This window comes from Mastigoproctus giganteus, chromosome 12 (assembly GCF_048544385.1).
Source record: "Mastigoproctus giganteus isolate SK-2022 chromosome 12, ASM4854438v1, whole genome shotgun sequence".
Classification (NCBI taxonomy): Eukaryota; Metazoa; Arthropoda; class Arachnida; order Uropygi; family Thelyphonidae; genus Mastigoproctus; species Mastigoproctus giganteus.
This window is the reverse complement of record NC_143586.1, coordinates 71299131-71323842: the sequence shown is the minus strand read 5'-3', so window position 1 is coordinate 71323842 and position 24712 is coordinate 71299131. Positions and strand designations below refer to the sequence as shown.

The following is a 24712-nucleotide window of genomic DNA, read 5'->3' as shown; positions in this document are numbered from 1 at the left end:
CAAAGATATTTAACCTTTCCTGTCATCACTACATTGCTAAACATCAAAGCTACCATTTGAAGTCAACAAAGGAAAGCCTAAAGACAGGAGAATAGGTCATCTTGATGGATTTTGCAAAAAATTATTCATTTGTTGTGTAAGATGCTGTTCAAGGGTTCCACTGGGAGAATAGCCAGGCTACATTGCATCCATTTGTCATTTATTACAAGGATGTTGAACTTCAGAATATAAGTTTCTGCATAATCAGTGACTGCCTTCGACATGACACAATTGCAGTGCATGTTTCTCTAACCAACTTAATTGAATATTTGAACAGTTTCATGACAGAAATCAGGCACATTTACTACTTCAGTGATGGTTCTGCAGCTCAATACAAGAATTTTAAGAATTTTATTAACTTGTGTCATCATCAGAAGGATTTTGATATCAGTGCTGAATGGAATTCTTTGGCACTAGCCATGGAAAGTCACCATGTGATGGAATTGGTGGAACAATAAAATGATTGACAGCATGTGCAAGTCTCCAACGTCCAATTGAAAACCAAATCCTGACACCAAGAAACATGTTTGAATTTTGTGACAAGCATGTGACTGGAATAAAATTCTGTTTTGTTTCTAAAGAGGAAATTGAGCAAGTAAGGCCATTTCAAGAGAAAAGATTCATAGACGGTCATACTATTGCTGGAACAAGAAAAAATCATCACTTCATTCCTACTGATGCAAGACAGATTCATGTTTGCAGAGTATCAAATGACACACCATCATCATTTGTAGCTCATGTAGATCAGACTAGTGAAACCAATATTCAATATGTGCCAATTGTTCATTTACAATCTGGCCAATACATTGCCTGTATTTATGACAATAATTGGTGGATTGGAAATATTTGTGAAATTTCATTTGAAGAACATGATTTATTGGTAAATTTCATGCATCCTCATGGAGCAACTCACTTATTTCACTGGTCTGCTAGACAAGATGTCTGCTGGATTCCTGAATAACAAATTATTGCCAATCTTCCAACTTCAAATACAACAACGGGACAACAATACAGCTTGCCTGATGTAGTAATATCAACCATCAATGAAAAATTCCAGTCCATTACAAATCAGTGATTCAATATCTTCACACTCACTTGCTTATTTCAAATTGTATTGTTTTTTTAAATAAATTTTGTTGCAGTTATAACTTCTTTCAAGCTTAGAAACCAATAGAACATCATCTTTATGCTTGGAATCCTGAATAAAGACCACTTTTCAGGCTTGGGAACTTGCACTAAAGAAATCCATGCAATTTTTTTTCTTGCCATTTGCACCCCCATGTAAAAAATACAGATCTTTTTGTGCAATGGCAATATATCCTTTCTTCTTAAACCAAAGGGCAGAGTAATTGCAGAAAATTTCACTTTTGTAAATGCAATAGTTCTGTCCTTATTGAGATGTGAAACTTCACCATCAAATAAGTATGCAAATATTATATGGAAAATATAAAATGTTTAAGGCCATTTTTTAGGCCTTAAGTAGCAAGACACAAAACTGAAAAACCATGATTCTTGTTGCTTAAAACCTGCTCTTTCCAATGGTGGCAAAAACGAGAGAATTGAAGGTGTCTCACATTAAGATATTTGCCCCTAAAAATATGTCAAATTTCGACTTTTCAAATTTTGAGTCCATCTTTGAAGGAAAATATCTCAGCCAGCAAAAAAGTATAAGAGCTCATATTTAGTTAGACTGAATTTATGCAGATGTTAAATGGAAAGCCCAAAGAAGAAGGTACCAAAGGTTTTTATTTCAAAGTTATTACTTTCAAAAAGTCTTGCTCAAATTTGTCGCGACAAATTTTTGGTGCCAGTTTTAGAGCTCATTGTAAAAAATGTGAAGGTTTTTGAGCCTGGACACCAAAAGTTTTGCATTCTCTGCCAAAAGTGAGCTAGGTATACTAAGTTTCAGAGCACTACCTCTCACCCTCATGCAACAGTAACACTTAAAACTTTGAAAATTTTTTGTGATTTATTCCACATAACACAAAACCACCACAAAAAAGGTGCTGGTGCCTCAAGCATACTATATTTTGAACTGACTTTTTGCACAGCTTCTTTGGAAACCTGTTTAAACATCTACACCAAGTTTCAACAAAATTGAAGATGGTCGAGCAGGGACCATCTTCAAAATTAGGCCAGTTGATATGGAATCACCCTTATATTTCTCTTTATTTGATGTCTTTGTAGTCACTGAAAAGGTGGCAAGAATTTACCACAAAATGTCTGATTACAATCAGGAAATAAATAGGTTCAGTTCACACATAGGTAGAAGTGCTTTATTCTTTCTTTTAGTTAATTTCATTACCTATGTAATGTGCTACCCAAGCAACATCTAAGCAATCATCTATCTATTCAACAACTTCACACACATATTTGCATGATTACAGAAAATTAAGCAAGCAAACAACTTTTTTAAGACACTAATGATTTGTGGCTAAAAACAGCAAATTTACAGCAAAATAATCCTTTAGTATTTGGCATTCAACAAAAAGAAAAGTTACACATTAACCCAAATCACTACCAGAAATATTATCCGAGTCTCACATGGCATGATATGATCTGGCAAAACAGTAAAGTTCAAAAAAGAAAAAAAAAAAAAATTGGGCACTTCTGGTTTAACTTTAAAATTTTACTTAGTTCCCAGAAATATTTGCTTTTCAATTAATATGGAATCTGAAAACAATTTAACTTTACAAGTTCTGTAATGGCCCTATCCATGCTTCAAACCAAACTATAGTCAAACAAAAAAAGAGAATTACATTTGGGACTGAACATTCCTACAACTGAATTACTGTAGCTGGTTACTATCTGAAATAAATGGAGTTTCAATATTATCAAAACAGATTACTGAGATTAACACTAATAACACTGAACAACGAATTTTGGGTCATATCTTGTTATGGGCATGAAAGTAAGTTTACTTTATAGATTTTGGGGTGCTAAGCACAGATATTGTTAAAATGGCAGATTAGTAGTAGTAAAAGCATGTGATGCAAGAAACCAAGCTTATGTACCATCAGCTAAAAAAAACCAAAAAAAAAACATTTCACACATTCTTTCTATCAAAACGTTTGTCCAGTTCCTCCTTGAATTTATTTAAGCTATCAACTGCCACAACGACAGATGGAAATTTGTTCCAGCAATGAATTACCCGCTGGTTAAAGGCAAATTTCCGCACATCTATTCTATAACTGTATTTCCTCAATTTGAATTTATGCCTCCTCAGGTTCTTAATCTGAGCAAGAGAAAGAATCCCATCAGAATTGGGCCTGCTCAACCCATTCAAGGCTTTATACACCTCAATCAGATCACCTCGCAGGTGCCTAGTCTCTAGATGCTACAATTTCCAGAACTTAAGCCTTTCTTGGTAAAATCACCCCTTTGTTCTCCTCACTAGTCTTGTTTCTGTTCTCTGTACTCATTCTAGCAACTCTACATCCTTCCTAAAATGAAGCCTCCAGACCTGTACACAGTACTCAAGGAATGGCCTGACCATTGCCTTATACAAAGGGATAATCACCACCTTTTCCCTACTAGCAAAATTACTGTATATCATTGACAAGACTTCATGACCTGCTCTGACATCCTGTCTGCACTGCTCAGAATACTTCATATGACTACACAATTATTCCCAGGTCAATTGTGCAATTATTCCCAACAATTATTCCAAATGCAGTATTATGCATTTGTCAATATTAAACTTCAATTGCCACTTCTTAGCCCATCTGCCCAACTTTTCTAGATCCTGTTGCAGTAGTGCATTGCCATTAACAACCCTGCAACCTTAATATCATCTCTTGTTTTCAAAAAAAAGTAGTTTTTTATATTTATACGAGGTATTTTTTATTTATATGGCAGTAAGATGTAGCTATGAACATACCTGTATCAAACACAGGACCTTTCTGCCTTTCTCTTGTATTCAGCTTTGGGAGCATCCATTTTCACCATCCAACAATAATCAGTTAACATGGTGGTACTCCATTTGCTTTTGTTTCTTTGTTCCATCACTGCGATGTCTTGATTGAAGCACTCACCATGTTTTTCGCTGATGGCACCACAGTTTGGCGGGAAGAAATCCAGGTATGAGTGCAAGAAATGCATCTTTAATGACATGTTGCACCCCAGTTTTTCGTAAGAAGTAATGAGATGCCTTGAATGGTTTGAGCATGCTCAATGCTGATGGGATTCTTCCTCTAGCTCAGAAAAATCACCTGAGAGGGCATAAATTCAAATTGAGGAAAGACAGATGTAGGATAGATGTGCGGAAATTTGCCTTTAGCCAGCGGGTGGTTGGTGGGTGGAACAGACTTCCATCCCTTGTCGTGGAAGTTGATAGCCTAAATAAGTTTAAGGCTCAGCTGGACAGGTATTTCGAACGAACAGAGGGGTGAAGTGGAAGTGGTTATTTTTATTTATTTATGTTACTTTTTTTTTTTTTTTTTTTTTGGCTGATGCTGCATAAGCTTGCTTTCTTGCATCAAATGCCTCTACTAATGCTAATGCTAATGCTAATGAGATCTTCCACAAGCCACCTGTAGTTGCCGGCTTTACTATTTCCTAGAAAACCAAAACATTTCAAAAGGTTTTCCACGCTGATTTCACGCTATCACTAAGGGCACATTTGAACTGTTCATCTTTGAAAAGTTGCCTTATTTGTGGACCTATGAAAATGCCTGCCTTAATCTTCTCTGTACTAAGTCTTGGGAATTTCTCTCACAAGTATATGAATGCAGGGCCATTCATTTCCAAAGCCTTCACGAAATTTTTCATGAGTCAGTTTGATGTGGAGTGGTGGAAGCAAAACTTTATTTGGATCTACCAGAGGTTCAAATGCTATGCTCTTCATTCCAGGTGTTAATGATTTTCATTGAGGCCAACTCCTCTTCTTGTAGTGCATATCCATGGCACAACTATCCCACTCGCAGAGAAAGCAACAATACTTAGTGTAACCTTTTGTAGTCCTAATAAAAGTTTACACTAAGTATAACCTTTTGTAGTCCTAATAAAATGGCAATTACCTTTAAATCACATATCTGCCACTCATACTATTTTTGCCAATCATACTATTTATAGAAGCATCTATAAATAGTCGCCATTCTTTGGGGATGTGCTCCGTGTTCATTGCTGCCATTAGACCACCAACATCTTTACAAACAACGAGTTCACCTTCTGTTTGATAGAATTTATCACAGTCTTTATTTTGAGTATGTACACGTTCACAAAATAATTTAGAAGATTCCACTGTTGTAGGCTCGAGGCCAAAAGCTCTGCCTTATTCTTCAACAGTTCAAGTTCCCTGATAAGGTCATTAAGTTCACTTTCTGTGATCTTGTGTGATTCGGAAGGATAAAGGTTTGGACAAAATGGTGGATCCCTTGACACAGACAGCTGCTGTACTTCTTCGTGTATATCAAATTGATGGCTGATCGGTATCTTCATCAGAGTGTACAGAAAAATGGTCAGGTGGTTCAGGAATAGGTAGTACTTCACCATGCGACAATAGACAAATTGCAAATGATATATTTGGGTATGTCCACTTTTTATTCATTGTCATCCCTTTTCTAATAGGAGGCACCATATAGAAGTAACAGTCTGTGACATGATTTGTTGGTTCCCTCCATATCATGGGCACTGCGAAAGGCATAAAACGTCCCTTTCAATTCACCCACACATTGAGTTTTGATGAACAGGTAGTGCAGCATATGTGTGGAGCCCAGTTCTTGTCCTGGTCACCTACTTTACATCCCAAGTACAAGAAGTAGGCCTTTTTTACAGCTCAAATTAAGGAACGCTTTCTTGAAGCTAACATGACTTCTCCACATATGTAACAGAAGTCATCCAGACTATTCACACAATTATGTTGCATATTAATCTTACACGACACAAATTCTGCACAAAAAGTAGCAATCTACTTTTTTATGCAAAAACTAGGCACCTGCAAGGTGATCTGATTGAGGTGTATAAGGCCTTGAATGGGTTGAGCACGCTGAATTCTGATGGGATTCTTCCACTTGTTCAGACTACGAACCTAAGGGGGCATAAATTCAAATTGAGGAAAGACAGATGTAGAATAGATGTGCAGAAGTTTGCCTTTAGCCACAGAGTGGTTAATTGCTGGAACAAACTTCCATCTATCATTGTGGAAGTTGATAGGTTAAATAAATTTAAAGAGGAACTGGACAAACATTTAGAGGGAATTGTTTTCTAATTTTTTTTTTTTTTTTTTTTTTTTGGCTGATGCTGCATAAGCTCATACACTTGCTTTCTTGCAACACATGCCACTACTACTACTACTATTTCACAGGGAACAACCGTTAAGTGAGAACAAATCACCCGGTACCCAGCCGTATTCAAGGATTACTGCAACAGAGTTGAGGATGCATTTGAGGTGACAACTTATCATGTGATGTAAAGCAAGGCAACAGTTTCCGAGTCATGCTCTTATCACGTGATCGGCAACTGTTGCCTTGCTCTGCATCACGTGATAAGAGAGAGTGTGGTGGTACTGAAACTACAGTGTAGCCGTGCATTCTGCCAAGAGCCATAGTTGATAATGTAGAGTAACTTGCTAATATAAGACCCTAACTCAAGAGCCAATTGACAAATTTTAATGTGATTTTTGTGTTCAGCAGCATGAAATTAGTCAAGATTTTGTATTTTCATTTTCTTAACATTTTACGTTGCTGACCAGTGTAATCTCTCCAGAATTAGTAATTTTTTCTAAATTATATCAAATGGTATTAAACTGTACTATAAAACCCTACACTTCAGATTTGTAGAATGAAGTTTCCAAATAAGGTATTAATTTAGTTATAGAGGCAATAAATGTTATTCAGAACTTAAATCTTTTGAAAAAAATACATAAAATCTTTATTACACTTACATATTTGTCGATCATACCCTGCTGAAGCTAAAAATGTACCGTCTGGGTGAAATTTTGCAGTAAACACCTCTCCCTGATGTCCAGTAAGTAGCATAATAGGAGACTCTAAACTTGATGTTTGACCTGGACGCTTAAAAATAAAATGGCATTTGGAGTAATGTAATTAACATAATTGTAGACATTGAATTCATTCTAATATTAAGATAATATGATACTAACCATAACAGCACACATCATTAGCAAAAACATATCCTTATACATACTGAATGTGTAATTTAATGACTCATATTTCATCTAGAACCTCTAGATCAGGGCACCTCCGTAGCCAGGTGGGCAGGAGCAGCAGTGCATAGCACACGCTTCTTGATTAGACCGGGGTTTGAGCCCGTGACCACCAAATACGGAGGATGCAGGAAGGTCAGGGAATGACCACAGCATATCCTCGGAGCAATATGGCCTTCGTTGCTAATGTTCCTAAAAACCAAACAACAACAACGACAACTCTTGATCAGGGGTCGGCAACCTTTTTGAATGAAGAGCCATTTTTGATCTAATTAAAAAAAAAAGAGAATCCAAAGAGCCGCACTTCAGCTCAAGCTGGGGGGAGGAGTTTTTTAAGAAATGGAATAGTGGGAAAGTGTTTTATTAAAAATATATATATATTTTGAAATATTATTTATTAATAATATTTCTAATTAATGTGACTTTTGCAGCTGAACATCTTGAGCGAGTCTCTCAACATTAAAGAAGTATGCTGTAATTTTCATCTTTAAGCATGCTGAGAGACTCGTTGTTCAGACAGTTTCTTGATTTATTTTTAATATAGTTCTTGTTTATACTCCAGCATGACTACCAGGTCAGTGGAGTTTACAATAAATCAATCAATACAAATGTTAATCGTATTTAGCAGTTACGGGCTTGAACCCCGGTCCACTCAAAGAGTGTGTGCTACTGCACTCACACTCCTGACCACTTGGCTGCATCAGTTCATGTTCGAAAACATTTGCAAGCAGAAATTGGTTGAAGCAAAAACTGAGAGAAATCCAAATGCAAATGTTTTCAAATTTGTGTGTGTCTGGTAAGCTATACCACGCATCAAACACAATTTGGTCTTGCTTTTTCAACTCATCCATTTATGTAGCATTATCTTTTGCCTCTCCAAATCCTCAATTTCAGTTTTAAGGCATTTTAGTCTTGCACTCCACATGTCCTTGATTTTTAAGAACTCTTTAACTCCATTTCAAACATTGCTTCATACGGGCTAAAGGTTAAAGAGCAGCAGTTACATGCTCAAAGAGCAACAGGTTGCCGACCCCTGCTCTAGATGAATCCTGCATCCTCTGAACACTATTTTTTAATATGAATTCTCTTAACTTATAGAAAACACTATACATTCACTTAAAAATACTTAAAATAAACTGAAAGAACTTGCTTATTTATCCATTTATGAAACATTTCAAATCTTTTTCTTAAACTTTTATGTGGAAAAACAGAAACTGCTATTTATATACACACTGGTGTGCAAAATTTAAGGACCAGTCAGGTTTTCACCTGTAGCTTCTCATAGGAGTGCCTGGATATGGGAAAAGCATACCAAATGAACCTCGTGAGATACAGAAATAATGAAGGAAACAACACTGACACAACAACGGAAACAAAATGGTACAGAGGGACTTTATTCAAAAATGGCAACAGAGCACTGGCTGCCATAATACAGATGCATCACTGCCAAAGATGGAACAAAGGGAAGAGGTGGTCCTCGGTAGGAGATATGGCTACCCCTAATGTCGATGCAGGCTTTGCACCGCCTGTCCATACTTAGAACAATGTTGTTGATAAGTTCTTGTGGTAACATCATCCATTCCTCTGTCAGCGGCATCTTCAGCTGGTGAACATTTTCTGGTGGGTGTGGAAGTGCTGTTAAGCGTCTCCCCAGAGCGTCCCATATGTGTTCAATGGAATTTAGATCGGTGGAACGGTCAGGCCAATCCATACGAACAATGTCCTCACTTTCCAAAAGCATATTAACAGCTGCAATGCAATGGGGGTGTGGACTTATCATCCATAAACATGAACTCGGGGCCAATGGCACCTCGGAACAGACACACACACGGGAAAAGATTACCTCAGTACAGTAGCATGCACCGGTTACAGTACCGCCTTCCAGTATCTGGAGTTGTGTACGTCCATCCAAGACAACGCCTCCCGAGACAACACCTCGACCTCCGTATCGATCCCTTTCAGTGATATTTGCGGGGTGATACCGTGTGCCAACCTCTCACCAGATTAGCTGATGTCCAGAATCACTGCTGAGACTGAATCTACTCTCATCAGTAAAGAGTAACTTAAGTAAAGATTTTATGGTTGTAATCTTTAGAAATACTGTTGGTTCTTAAGTTTTGCACACCCAGTGTATAATAAATGACTAGTAGAGAATTACTTAATACAATTTTTTGGATATTATTCAATATTCAAAGGCTTCAAAAGTCTGGAAAGGAACTATAGATGGTATAAATTATCTCTGTATTTGTTTTTGTAAAAAAAAAAAGAAAAAAAGGGACACCTTAGAATAAACGAAGAACATTTGCAAATAAATTTGTCAGATAGTTCTGGATTGAAAATATTATAGGATAGCCAATACCCATTCTCAAGCATTACAGGGCTATAAACATATAATATTCATAAATATTCTTCTCTCGTTTTGTTTAAACTATTAAACTTCTGGGTTAAATAGCCAAGGGTAATTTATGAGAAACTTTTAGGTAAATCTGCCAAGATGTCACATTTTAGTTACATTAAATATTCAAAATAGCAACCACATTCTCTATAGAAAGCCTATACTGCCACTCCCCAACTTACATAATACTCGACTTACGGAAATTCAACTTTACGTAAGTTTTTGCCGGCTAGTGCAAACTTAAAAAAATCGCGGAAAAGTATTTTGCATCCTGTAGAAATAAATGGAGGTATCAAATGAAAATATCGTAATGTGAACCCAATAACACGTTTTTTTTTGGTAATTCATTCCAAGACCCTGGAAGTTGAAATTTTCGCTATACAGTAGTTTCCCCTTATCCGCAGTTTCAGTTACCACAGTCCGAAAATATGAAATGCAAAATTCCAGAAATAAACAATTCATAAGCTTTAAATTGCGCACCGTTCTGAGTAGCGTGATGAAATCACGCAGTCCCGCCTGGGACATGAATCATTCCTTTGTCCGGCATATCCATGCTGTATATGCTACCTGCCCATTTGTCATTTAGTAGCCATCTCGATTATCAGATCGACTGTCACGGTTCACAGTGCTTGTGTTCAAGTAACCCTTATTTTACTTAATAATGGCCCCAAGGTGCAAGAGTAGTGATGCTGGCAATTCGGATATGCAAAATGTGCTGCTTCCTTTAAGTGAAAAGGTGAAAGTTCTCGACTTAATAAGGAAAGAAAAAAAAATCGTATGCTGAGGTTGCTAAGATCTACAGTAAGAATGAATCTTCTATTCATGAAATTGTGAAGAAGGAAAAATAAATTCGTGCTAATTTTGCTGTTGCACTTCAAACTGCAAAAGTTATGGCCACAGTGTGTGATAAGTGCTTAGTTAAGATGGAAAAGGCATTAAATTTGTGGGTGGAAGACATGAACAGAAAACATGTTCTGATTGACGGCAATGTGTTGTGCCAGAAAGCATTGAGCCTATACAAAGACTTCAGCAAGGGAACCCTGAAACAAGTGACACCAAGCCATTTACTGCAAGTAAGGGATGGTAACACAGATTGAGGAATAGGTTTGGCCTCACAAATATAAAAATTACTGGAGAGGCTGTGTCTGCCGATGAAGCAGCTGCTGCCACATTCCCGGCAGAGTTGAAGAAGTTGATTAAAGAGAAAGGGTACCACCCAAAGCAAGTCTTCAATTGTGATGAAACCGGGCTCTTCTGAAAGAAGATACCCAATAGAACCTATATTCATAAAAGTGCAAAGGAGGCACCAGGGCATAAAACATGGAAGGACAGATTAACTCTGGTACTATGCGGCAATGCTACAGGGCATGTACAGAGCAAAGAACCCATGCACTCTCAAAAACAAAAACTATCTACCCGTGTTCTGGCAACATAATCAGAAAGTGTGGGTGACAGCCATTTGTTTATGGAATAGTTCCACCAATGCTTCATCCCAGAAGTGAAAAAATACTTGGAAGAGGCAGGATTGGAATTTAAAGTCCTATTAATAATAGACAATGCATCTGGCCATCCCGAATGTTTGTTATGAAAATGAAAATGTTGAGGTTGTATTTTTACCTCCAAATACAACCTCACTGCTTCAGTCCCTTGACCAGGGCATCATTCGGTTTGTCAAGGCCACATACATCACCTGGTATTTGATCACATTCGATCAGCAATTGATGCAGACCCTAATCTGAACATAATGCAGTGCTGGAAATCATTCACTATTGCTGATGCAATAACATTATCAAAGCTATAAAACATTTAGGGCGTAAGCCTCAAGCTATGGAAAAGTCTAGACTATGTATAAGTATAGTGCGAAAGCATCAATAATACATAGCCAAATCTGAATGAACAGAATATTAGCAAAGCGACATCGTTTTGAGTTATATCTCATATTGTGAATACCTTCACAATGAGTTGCCATGATATTGCACTACTTCGAATAAGTAACGCTTCACCTGAGGAGAAGACTAATGTTACTTATTCTCAGATGGATACCACCACCCAGACGGCACCGTTTCAGGGCTATTTGGCCCTTCTTCGGTGGGTGGGTAGGTACCCGAGTGATGCAATGATGGCAAAACAGTTATGAAGTATAATTCCACAATATGAGAGATGCCTGATGGTGTATGATGTATTTAGACATCATACACCATCAGGCATCTGGTTGAAATTGAAAAGATTAATAGGTACATTTTAAGATGAACACTAATATAATTTTAATAGATATTTAAGGGGGATGGTGAATGGCTTGCAGTAGCATGCCTACTGATGATCTCCACTGAAAGGCATTAAAAAACTAAAAATGATTAGTCATACTATCTCTGTGCCAGCATTTTTCTTCTGGAGCAGTCCCTTCCAAATTATGGTGTGTGTATTCCCGAGTACAGAGAAAGGCAACAAGATTAGTGAATGGAACAAAGGGGTGCTCTTACGAAGAAAGGCTTAAGTTTTGCAAATTACAGTGTCTGGAGACTAGGCACCAGCGAGGTGATCTGATAGAGGTGTATAAAGCCTTGAATGGTTTGAGCATGCTCAATGCTCAAATAGGATAGACGTGCGGAAATTTGCCTTTAGCCAGCGGGTGGTTGGTTGGTGGAACAGACTTCCATCCCTTGTCGTGGAAGTTGATAGCCTAAATAAGTTTAAGGCTCAGCTGGACAGGTATTTCGAACGAACAGAGGGGTGAAGTGGGTTTTTTTTTTTTTTTTTTTGGCTGATGCTGCATAAGCTTGCTTTCTTGCATCAAATGCCTCTACTAATACTAATGCTAAATTTGTCTAAATTACCTTAAATCATATATCTGAAAGGCTACAATGACAGTCACAATAAAAGAAAGGATTATGCATATTTTCTGGGGCATGAAACATTCTGAGCCAGTTCTGGTTGGCTGGACAAATTTAAAAAGCAGCATAGCTTACTCAAAAATGTTATTTCTGGTGAAAGTGGAGTTGTAATGGATGAAGACTGTACCCATTGGAAAGTAAAAATTTGAAAAAAATAATGGAAGACTACCAGCCGAAAGACATATTCAACGTTGATGAAACAGGTCTATTTTTCAAATAGTTTGCCAAACAAGACACTGACTTTTAAAGGTGATAAATGCTTAGGTGGTAAAATAGCAAGGAGAGAATTAGTCTTGGTTGGTGCAAATATGGCTGGTAATGAAAAACTGAAGCTTTTGGTAATAGGCAAAAGTAAACAACCCCAATGTTTCAAAGGAGTAAAGTTCTTAGAGTTGAATTACAACTAGAACAAAAAAGCTTGAATGACGAGTGAAATTTTTGAACAGCGGATTTTAAATTTCGATAGAAAACAGAAAAATCGAGTTGATTGTCGACAACTGCCTGCCCATCTTCACTCTGTAATTTCGAAACTTACAAGTGTAAAGCTTGTTTTCTTCCCTCCGAATACCTCATCTAAACTGCAGCCAAAGGACCAAGGAATTATCAAGAATATGAAAAAAAATCGGCAATACCCTGGTACAGTGAAGCTAGATGGGTTTACATAATTTAAGTGGTAATAATAAAATATAAAATAGGTTAATGTGGCTTTAATAAAGGAATAAATAAAAATTTAAATTTTGTTTGTATTTTATTTATGCAGAATCAGGATTTTTCCTAAACAAGAATATAAATAATACAGTTCTAAAATTCTCAGAATGGTTATATAATCACCTTGTAAAAGAAGTAAAATCATTCAAGATGAAAAATTAAATGCAAATGAAAACATCAAGATACTTTTTTTTTTGTTAGATCATGTCCCTGCATATCCCTTTGGATAAAATTTTATCGCACAATGATGGCAATATCAAATGCCTTTTCTCACCTCCCAATACCACTGGCCTCGTATCACCTATGGATCATGGAACAGGAGGGATTGTGCAAGGCTCAAGGGGTAGAATTTTTTTTCAGCCTGGACTGTACTTGTTAACAGGAGAGATTGCTTCTACAGGGATGGGATACACTTAAATAGAAAGGGTGCAAGAATTTTTGCTGATGCTGTCGAGGCAGTGTTAGGTGGGTCGGAAAACTGCTAGTTGGGGGGGATACAAGGACTAATAGATTAACAGTAGCCACTGGCAGAGGTGGAAGTGATTCTTGCACTGCTTCTATTCAAATGAGCAGAAGTCTGAAAAACAAGATGCAGGATATTTCAGAGACTGCTGGTAGTCATTGCGTTACAAGTAAACACATGGGTTGTGTTAGGGTAGCTAAGAATAGAAACAGGTGCATGTATACCTGCGTGTACACCAATGCTAGGAGTTTGGTAAATAAATTTGATGAATTTGAGGTATTGCTCAAAACATCAAAGGCAGATATTGTTGGGATATCAGAGATGTGGTGTCACACAGATATAAGTAATGCGGAACTGGAATTTGGGGAATACAATGTGTATAGAAAGGATAGACAGGACAGGAGGGGAGGAGGGGTTATGCTATTAATTAAGAAACACATAAAGTCCGAGGAAGTGAAGCCAGTCGACATCGATGGACAGGGCAGTGTCGAGTCAGTTTGGTGTGACATAAGCATAGGGAAATCAAAATTGAGAGTAGGAGTGTGCTATAGGCCTAATGACTCTGATGAGTATAATAATATATTGTACAGGGAAATAGAGTGGGCCAGTAAATCAGAGAGTCTTATAATGGGGGATTTTAATTTCCCAGATATTGACTGGAATTTGTGGGTTGGTCACTCGCACACTAGCAAGGCTTTTGTGGATTTATTGGATGATTGTTTTCTACATCAGCATGTTCGTGAGGCAACAAGAGGGAGCAATACTCTTGATCTGATTATCAGTAGTGATTCTTCATGCATTAAGAACCTGCAGATAAATGAACCACTAGGTGGCAGTGATCACAGTGTGTTGAAGTGGGATTTCTCAAGGAGGTAACTACCATCAGAGGTAAAGGGAAGGGTTTTTGTTTTCGTAAAGGCGACTACGATGGTCTGAGACAGTATTTAAATTCTATACAGTGGGACCAACTGATGATGTTACCAACAGCAAACTCAAAATGGGAAGCATTCAAGGAACTAATATTGGAGGCTACCAGGCTTTACATACCAACTAAGAAATATTGTTCAAGGTTTAGGCCTAAATGGTTGTCAGTTGAACTAATGAGACATGTGGCAGAGAAGAAAAATGCATGGGATACATACAAATTAATGGGTGACATGGAAGCCTATGATAGATATAAGTTGGTCTGTACCAAGTCACAAAGGAGATTAGGCAGGCAAAGGCAGACTACGAAAAATCCTTGGCAAAGGATGCAAAGAAAAACAGAAAAGAGTTCTTTACATACTTGAACTCGAGAAGGAAAGGGATGAATCAGATTGGTCCACTGGATATTGATGGTTCAACAGTTGAGGATCCTGCTCAGGTGGCTAACAATCTAAACGAGTATTTTGCATCTACATTCACGCATGAGGAGTTATTCAGGAAGGAGAATGATGTAGGTAAAGTAAACATTGGCAGTGAGCTGGATGATTTTGTAATAACTGAGAGGAAAGTGGAGGAGAGATTGTTGAGGATAAACATAAAAAAGGCACCTGGGGTGGATGGGATCTATCCAGTTATATTAAAGGAGGCAGCAAAGGAAGTATGCAAACCCCTAGCCATAATTATGAGAGCTTCTTTGGACTCAGGGGAGGTACCCATAGACTGGAGATGTGCAAATGTAACCCCAATTCACAAAGGAGGATCAAAGGCTGACACAAGTAATTATAGACCTGTTAGTTTAACTTCTGTTCCAGGTAAATTAATGGAGGCACTGGTTAAAGAAGCACTGCAGGATCATCTAGACAAGAATTCAGTTATAGCTCAGACGCAGCATGGTTTTGTTAAGGGCAGGTCTTGCCTGACCAATTTGATTGGATACTATGATGTAGTCACAAAAGAACTGGATGAAGGGAATAACTTTGATATTATATATTTGGATCTTAGAAAGGCTTTTGATACTGTTGCACATGGAAGACTGCTGCACAAATTGGAGCAGTGTGGCATTGGAGGCAAATTGCTGCTATGGATAAGGGGATGGTTGAGTGGCAGAAGACAGAGAGTGGTAATCAATGGACACTGCTCAACGTGGACTAATGTTATTAGTGGAGTCCCTCAGGGCTCAGTGTTGGGTCCATTGTTGTTTTCGGTGTTTATGAATGATATTGATGATGGGATATCAAGTTTAATGTCTAAGTTTGCAGATGATACAAAGGTTGGCAGGGTCGTTAAGGACACTACTGACGCTATGCTGCTGCAACAGGATCTGGAAAGGTTGAACAGATGGGCTGAGAGGTGGCAAATGAAGTTTAACATTGACAAATGTAAAGTACTACATATGGGAAACAGTAACCCCAGAGCAATGTATCAACTCTGCGGTACTACACTGACAGTGGTGGAGAATGAAAAGGACCTGGGGGTAATTGTGCAGGCAGACATGAAGTTCTCTGAGCAGTGCAGACGAGCTGCAAGAGTAGCTCATGGTGTCTTGTCAATGATATACAGGAATTTTTCTAGCAGGGATAAGGAGGTGATTATTCCCTTGTATAAGGCAATGTTTAGGCCACATCTTGAATACTGTATACAGGTCTGGAGGCCTCATTTCAAGAAGGATGTAGAGCTGCTGGAACGGGTACAGAGAAGGGCAACAAGATTAGTAAATGGAACAAAGGGTTGCTCTTACGAAGAAAGGCTTAAATTTTGCAAATTACAGAGTCTGGAGACTAGGCACCGGCGAGGTGATCTGATAGAGGTGTATAAGGCTTTGAATGGTTTGAGCATGCTCAATGCCAATGGGATTCTTCATCTTTCTCAGAATAATCACCTCAGAGGGCATAAATTCAAATTGAGGAAGGACGGATGTCGGATAGATGTGCGGAAATTTGCCTTTGGCCAGCGGGTGGTTGGTTGGTGGAACCGACTTCCATCACTTGTTGTTGAAGTTGATAGCCTAAACAAATTTAAAGCTCAACTGGACAGGTATTTCGAACGAACGGAGGGGTGAAATGGGAGAGGGGTTTTTTTTTTTTTTTTTTTGGCTGATGCTGAATAAGCTTGCTTTCTTGCATCATATGCCTCTACTAATGCTAATGCTAATGCTAACAATACTGAGCTGTAAACATATACAGGCATACCTCGAATAACGAATAGGATGCGTTCCACGAAATTACTTCGTTAACCGAAACTTCGTTTTCAGAGGTAAAAATACTATGGCCAAAATAGGGATACGTTCCTACGTAAAGAAAATGAAAAGCTTTTTTTTCCGAACAAAGAAAAGTTTTATTAAATAAACAGTCAACTTACATACAAAGTGAAATCACATTTTAAAATATGAGTCTAAAGTTGATTGTTTATGCTCTTTTTCTCTTTCATTTAACAATTGCCTATACGGAGTTATTGCATTTAACACTGATCGCTTAACAATAACACTTCTTCCTAAATCAGGATCATTTTCACTAAAAAAATTTAAAACGTTTTCAATGTCATTTAAGCACCTTTTTAAATCTTTGGTTGTTAACACTTTTTCGGCAGGAACTTCTTTAACTTCGTCTTCATTATCTTTGTCTTCGTTGCTAACAAGGTTTTCTAAATCTTCCACTGAAAAACGATCATTTTCTGCATTCAATAAATTTCTAACATCCTCTTCATCGACATTTTCGAAACCTATTGATTGAGCCATCTGGATAACTTCATTTCTAATTTCTTGGATGTTAATTTCTTCTTCTAGTACAACTTCTGGCCATATTTTGCGCCAAACTCCATTTAAGCATTTCTTAGTGACTTCTTTCCAAGAACTATCAATGTTTTCAATTGCGTTTTTAATGGTGTAGTTTTTCAAAAAGTTTTAACTGTCATTTCCTCTTTATCCTCTAGATCAGTTAAACTGCTTAATGTTCGACGCAGATAATAAGCTTTAAATGATGCTATTACTCCCTGATCCAATGGTTGAATCAGGGAAGTTGTGTTTGCTGGAAGAAACACAACTTTGACAGGAATGCATGTGTCCAACGTGTTAAGATCAGTAGGATGTCCCGGAGCATTGTCTAACAACAAAAGAGCTTTTTCTTCAAAGTTGTTTTTTTTTGACAATACCGTTTTACTTCAGGACAAAAGTGGTTAACAAACCAATCAGTAAATAACTCCTTGGTAACCCACGCTTTTCTATTTGCTTTCCATATTACAGGTAAATTCATTTTTATGTTACCTTTTAACGCCCTCGGATTTTCTGAATGGTAAACTAATAACAATTTTAATTTATAATCGCCAGAGGCATTTGATCCAAAGAGTAACGTTAAACGGTCTTTGGCTGCTTTGAACCCAGCAGCTGATTTTTCTTCAATAGAAATGAAGCTTTTTGTTGGTAGCCGTTTCCAGAACAAACCGCTTTCGTCAACATTGAACACCAAATTTGTAAAATTTTCACGTTCAATTATTTCCTTTAGTTTTTCTGGAAACTTATTTGCAGCTTCTGTTAATTTTACACTATGAATCCTGGCCCGTTTTTTAAATTTCTTGAACCAACCACGAGAAGCCCCAAAGGTTTCCGTAATTTCTTCAGTTTGTTTAGATTTCAGGTGATTAAACTGGAATATTTTTTTAATGTTAAATGGGGCTTGAAATTGCCGACTTCGTTATATCGAAGCTTCGTTATCAGAGGTAACGTTAATCGAGGTATGCCTGTATATATATATATATTGGTGGGACAATGTATATATGTAAAGGACAAAAAACTACAGCACCTTAAAAAAAGTAACATTTGTAGTGAAACATAAGATATTGTTTGATTACAGTCATTTTTTGTCACAAAGCAAAGGAATTGCATCAGATAATGCTTCTATTGCATCAAACAATAATTGCAAGGTATTGCATCAGCCATTTCTATAAATATGCCATTGAAAGGGTATACATTCTCATTAGTATCCTGTTTAGCAGAGATGTAAGCATGGCTCCATATGTTCAGTTGACACCAAGAAGAAAAAAAAAGCTGTTGCTCTGTCCTAGGAAGGGCTTTCCATGTGTGCTATCACTGATAAAATAGGCTGCCACCAGTCAACAGTATCCCAGGTGCTGAAATTAAAGTGTGAAACCAGTGATGTGAAGAGAAGACCTGGTTCAGGCCGTAAGAGTGACTACACCTTCCCAAGGTCGATATTTGAAATGGCTATGCCTTTGTAATCATGCTAGTGCTCCTGATCTAAAACTGGACTTTGAGATGGCCTCTGGTGTTGAAAGAAGTGCACCAACTATCCAAAGATGGCTTTGGAAATGTGGTCTGCATGCCTATGGGCCCAAGAAAAAGCCTTTGTTGACCCCCAAAAAATGAGGAAGAAGCGACTTGCTTGGGCTAAAAGACATCTTTCATGGACCAAAGAGCAATGGGACACTGTCATCTTTTCTGATGAATCAAAATTCAACCTGCATGGCTTGGATGGCAAGCGATAGGTCAGAAGATGAAAATCGGAGGCATACCATCCTGACTGCATAATGCCGACTGTAAAGTTCCCCGCCAGTCAGATGGTCTGGGGATGCATAACACACAAAGCCGTGGGGCGAATTAAGTTTATTAACGGAACAGTGAATGCAGAAACCTACACTGCTATCTTGGAGGAGTGACTGAAACCTGTTATTAGGGATCACCACACAGACGTCCAAAACTGCATTTTTCAACAGGACTCAGCACCTTTCCACACAGAAAAATTGGTAAGCTTTATGCTATTTAGATTTAATGATGAGTTTGTCTTCTTGTCTCACAAGGCTTAAAACATACTTACACCAATGTTTTCCCTTTTTTTTCTCCCTTAAGGTGCAGTCAAACCTTAGAAATACAGTGTTAGATTGGCACGGCAACAGTCCACATTTGAACCCGACTGAAAATTGCTGGTACATAACATCGTCTAAAATTGCTCAGAAGCCAACAAGTTTGTTGTTTGTTTGTTATTTGGTTTTTAGGAGCATTAGCAACTAAGGTCATATTGCTCCATGAATATAAGGCGGTCATTCCCTGACCTTTCCGCATCCTCCGTATTTGGTGGTGACGGGCTTAAACCCCGGTCTAATCAAGAAGCGTGTGCTACGCACTGCTGCTCCTTCCCACCTGGCTATGGAGGCGCCAAGCCAACAAGTAAGATTCAGCTGCAGGAGAGTATTGTAAGGGTGTGGTACCACGAAACTGGGCAACCATATATCCAAAAGTTTTTTAACTCTATGCCAGATCGTTGCAAGGCTGTAATTGCAGCTAGAGGAGGAACAACAACATATTGAGGATTTATCTTGCTGATTTACCATACATAATACTATTATGTTAACTTGTCATTTCAGTTTGTACAAGTAAAAGCTTGTACAAACTGAAATGATTGCCATTTGATTGTTTCTCACATTTCCATTAATTACGCATTTTGCCCTTTAGGAAGATATTTATGGCAATTATGTATATCAGGTGGAGTCTTTTTATTGGATTTCATTCATGGAGATATATATATCCCATGTAACAAATGCATTTAAAACATTTCTGCAACCCACAACGTAACACAAAACACATTATTTGCAAAATTGACAAGTGATGCAGTTTTTTTTTTTGCCTGGAAACAATTGAAGAGCATTTGATGATTCTGATAACTGGAGAAAACGTGGCCAATATTAAAAATTATAATATAAAAAAAATGCTACTTTCAAATGGGATGCAAGTTAGAATGAAGTAAAGCAGAGTACAAATAATAAGAATGAATGAGAATAAGACAGAGTGAAAGAAGTACATCAAAATGTGTTGCACAATGGTGATGAAGAGGATATCAATTTGAGTGATATAAATTACAGCTAGAAAATGAAATAGTAACAGCATTTCAAAAGGAAAAAATCTATAGGTGAAGCAGGATGTGAAGAAAGAGAAAAAGTAATGAAGAAAATGTTAAATTACATGAAGGCAAAAGTTGCTAGATACTGTTGCTTAGCAAGTTACAGCCTAGGGACTTCTAGTCATCCAGCTAACAATCATAAATGAAATAAAGACTTCTTAAGAAGTCAATTTCATTTATGATTAGATACTTTATTAAAACTGTTAAAGTGGAATTTCAAAAATATCTTTATTATCTAAGAGAAATTAAGTATGAGATTATGACAGAAATACAACAATATCTTTACTCAGCAGAACATTTCCAATTCCATCAAAAAAGGGAATAAAACTGGGGAGGGAACATGTACATCTGATTAAATTTATGGTTATTAAAATTTAATGCACTTAACATTTACAGTTTAAATAATTGCATTATACATGTTCTATTTGATTTGAATACTTCGTATTTCATTGTTTTAAATATAAATTCTCATAAATCTCCCCCCCAACATTATAAATAATAACAATGCCAGAAATCTGAAGGGGGCAGTTGCCCTCTAAATCACAGCCTTTTAAAATGCACTATTTGCTTGATGTTTGTGGAGCAGTCAGGTACAGGACATGATACTACCATGGGGGATGTCTTTGTATGTGAGCGATGCAAGGAGTGTAAGGAAATCAGGCGACAACTCAGCGTTGTTATGGGCCTATATGAGAGCTTGAAGGACAGGGTGGATGCCCTCGAAAGATTAAAAGTGAGGGACCCATCAAGCTCTCAGCTGCCCACACCAACTCCAGAACTTGCACTTGGGCATCACGCAACACAGCAGCAACCCCCAAAGCAGAATGCGCTGGTCCCAAAGGAACTAGTAGTTGTTGGTGACTATTGTCAGGGAAACGGGGAACATGCTTTGTAAAAAGGATAGGTGGAACAAGACCAGGGTATGTCTGCCAGGGGAAAAGGTTGATGATGTTGTAGAGCGGATATCATCTTTTAAGGGCACAAAAGGTGATATAGTTGTACACGTTGGCACTAATGATATTAAGAGTAGGAGACCGGCGGAATTACTTAACAAGTACAGGTCACTGTTGAAAAAAAGCCGTGAATTAGGGTAGAATTTGAAAGTGTCTGCAATTCTGCCCAGACACGATAGGAGGGAGTATATGATGAAAGCCCTGTCAATCAATTCGGCACTGGAAAGATTGTGCAAGGCTCAAGGGGTAGAATTTTTTTCAGCCTGGTCTGTACTTGTTAACAGGAGAGACTGCTTCTACAGGGATGGGATCCACTTAAATAGAAAGGATGCAAGAATGTTTGCTGATGCTATCGAGGCAGTGTTAGGTGGGTTCGAAAACTGCTAGATTGGGGGGATACAAGAACTAATAGATTAACAGTAGCCACTAGCAGAGGTGAAAGTGATTCTTGCACTGCTTCTATTGGAATGAGCAGTAGCTTGGAAAATAAGATGCAGGATATTTCAGAGTCTGTTGGGAGTCATTGGGGTACAAGTAAACACATGGGTTGTGTTAGGGTAGCTAAGAAAACGAACAGGTGCATGTATACTTGCGTGTACACCAATGCTAGGAGTTTGGTAAATAAATTTGATGAATTTGAGGTATTGCTCAAAGCACCAAAGGCAAATATTGTTGGGATATCAGAGACAGGGTGTCACACAGATATAAGTAATCCAGAACTGGAATTTGGGGAGTACAAAGTCTACAGAAAGGACAGACAGGATATGAAGGGAGGAGGGGTTATGCTATTAATCAAGAAACACATAAAATCCAAGGAAGTAAAGCCAGTCGACATCGCTGGGCAGTGCAGTGTTGAGTCAGTTTGGTGTGACATAAGCATTGGAAGATCAAAATTTAGAGTAGGAGTGTGCTATAGGTCTAATGACTCTGATGAGTATAATAAGAAACTGTACAGTGAAATAGAGTGGGCCAGTAAATCAGAGAGTCTTATAATGGGGGATTTTAATTTCCCAGATATTGACTGGAATTTGTGGGTTGGTCACTCACACACTATCAGGGCTTTTGTGGATTTATTGGATGATTGTTTTCTAAATCAGCATGTTCGAGAGGCAACTAGAGGGAGAAATACTATTGATTTGATTATCAGTAGTGATTCTTCATGCATTAAGAATCAGCAGATACAGGAACCAATAGGTGGCAGTGATCACAGTGTGCTGAAGTGGGATTTACTCAAGGAGGTAACTACCATCAGGGGTAAAGGGAAGGGTTATTGCTTTCGTAAAGGCGACTACGATGGACTAAGACAGTATTTAAATTCTATACAGTGGGACCAACTGATGATGTTAGCAACAGCAAACTCAAAATGGGAAGCATTCAAAGAACTTATCTTGGAAGCTACTAGGCTTTACATACCAACTAAGAAATATTGTTCAAGGTTCAGGCCTAAATGGATGTCAATTGAACTAATGAGACATATGGCAGAGAAGAAAAATGCATGGGATACATATAAATTAACATGTGACACAGAAGCCTATGATAGATATAAGTTGATCTGTAACCAAGTTACAAAGAAGGTTAGGCAGGCGAAGGCAGATTACGAGAAATCTTTGGTAAGGCATGCAAAGAAAAACAGCAAGGAGTTCTTTACTTATGTAAACTCTAGAAGGAAGGGGATAAATCAGATTAGTCCACTTGAAATCCACGGTTCAACTGTTCATGATTCTGCTCAGGTAGCTAACAAATTAAATCAATATTTTGCATCTACATTCACACATGGCGAGTTATTCAGGAAGGGGAATGCCATAGATGAAGTAAACACTGGCAGTGAGCTATATGATATTGTAATAATTGAGAGTAAAGTGGAGGAGAAATTGTTGAAGATAAATACAAGAAAGGCACCTGGGGTGGATGGAATCTATCCAGTTATATTAAAGGAGGCAGCAAAGGAAGTAAGCAAACCCTTAGCCATAATTATGAGAGCTTCCTTGGACTCAGGGGAGGTACCCACAGACTGGAGATGTGCAAATGTAACCCCAATTCACAAAGGAGGATCAAAGGCTGACACAAGTAATTATAGACCTGTGAGTTTAACTTCTGTTCCAGGAAAATTAATGGAAGCACTGTAGGATCATCTTGACAAGAATTCAGTTATAGCTCAGACACAGCATGGTTTTGTTAAGGGAAGGTCTTGCCTGACCAATTTGATTGGATACTATGATGTAGTCACAAAAGAATTGGATACAGGGAATAACTTTGATATTATATATTTGGATCTTAGAAAGGCTTTTGATTCTGTTGCACACGGAAGACTGCTGCACAAATTGGAGCAGTGTGGCATTGGTGGCAAATTGTTGCTATGGATAAAGGGATGGTTGAGTGGCAGAAAACAGAGAGTGGTAATTAATGGACACTGCTCATCATGGACTAATGTTATTAGTGGAGTTCCACAGGGTTCAATGTTGGGTCCATTGTTGTTTTCTGTATTTATAATAATATTGATGATGGTATATCAAGCTTAATGTCCAAGTTTGCAGATGATACAAAGGTTGGCAGGGTTGTTAAGGACGCTACTGATGCAACAGGATCTGGAAAGGTTGAGCAGATGGGCTGAGAGGTGGCAAATGAAGTTTAACATTGACAAATGTAAAGTACTACATATGGGAAACAGCAACCCCAGAGCAATGTATCAACTCTGTGGTACCATACTGACAGTGGTAGAGAATGAAAAGGACCTTGGGGGTAATTGTGCAGGCAGATATGAAGTTCTCTGAGCAGTGCAGACGGGCTGCAAGAGTAGCTCATGGTGTCTTATCAATGATATACAGGAATTTTTCTAGCAGGGATAGGGAGGTGATTATTCCCTTGTATAAGGCAATGGTCAGGCCGCACCTTGAGTACTATATACAGGTCTGGAGACCTCATTTCAAGAAGGATGTAGAGCTGCTGGAACGAGTACAGAGAAGGACAGCAAGGTTAGTGAAAGGAACGAAGGGTTGCTCTTACGAAGAAAGGATTAAGTTTTGCAAATTACAGTGTCTGGAGACTAGGCACCGGCGAGGTGATCTGATAGAGGTGTATAAAGCCTTGAATGGGTTGAGCATGCTCAATGCTGATGGGATACTGCCTCTTGCTCAGAATAATCACCTGAGAGGGCATAAATAATTCAAATTGAGGAAAGACAGATGTAGGATAGATGTGCGGAAATTTGCCTTTAGCCAGCGGGTAGCTGGTTGGTGGAACAGACTTCCATCCCTTGTTGTGGAAGTTG

General features: G+C 38.1%; 1 protein-coding gene across 1 annotated transcript in view; it reads right to left on the bottom strand.

Moving 5' to 3' along the window:
* The window catches only part of LOC150077181 (U5 small nuclear ribonucleoprotein 40 kDa protein-like), a 105632-nt gene that overhangs the window by 78560 nt on the left and 2360 nt on the right, over positions 1 to 24712 (bottom strand). The window contains exon 2 of the mRNA XM_090386722.1: positions 6923 to 7052. Within this exon, the coding sequence (XP_090242848.1) occupies positions 6923 to 7052 (130 nt within the window). The remainder of the gene's footprint in view (positions 1 to 6922; positions 7053 to 24712) is intronic.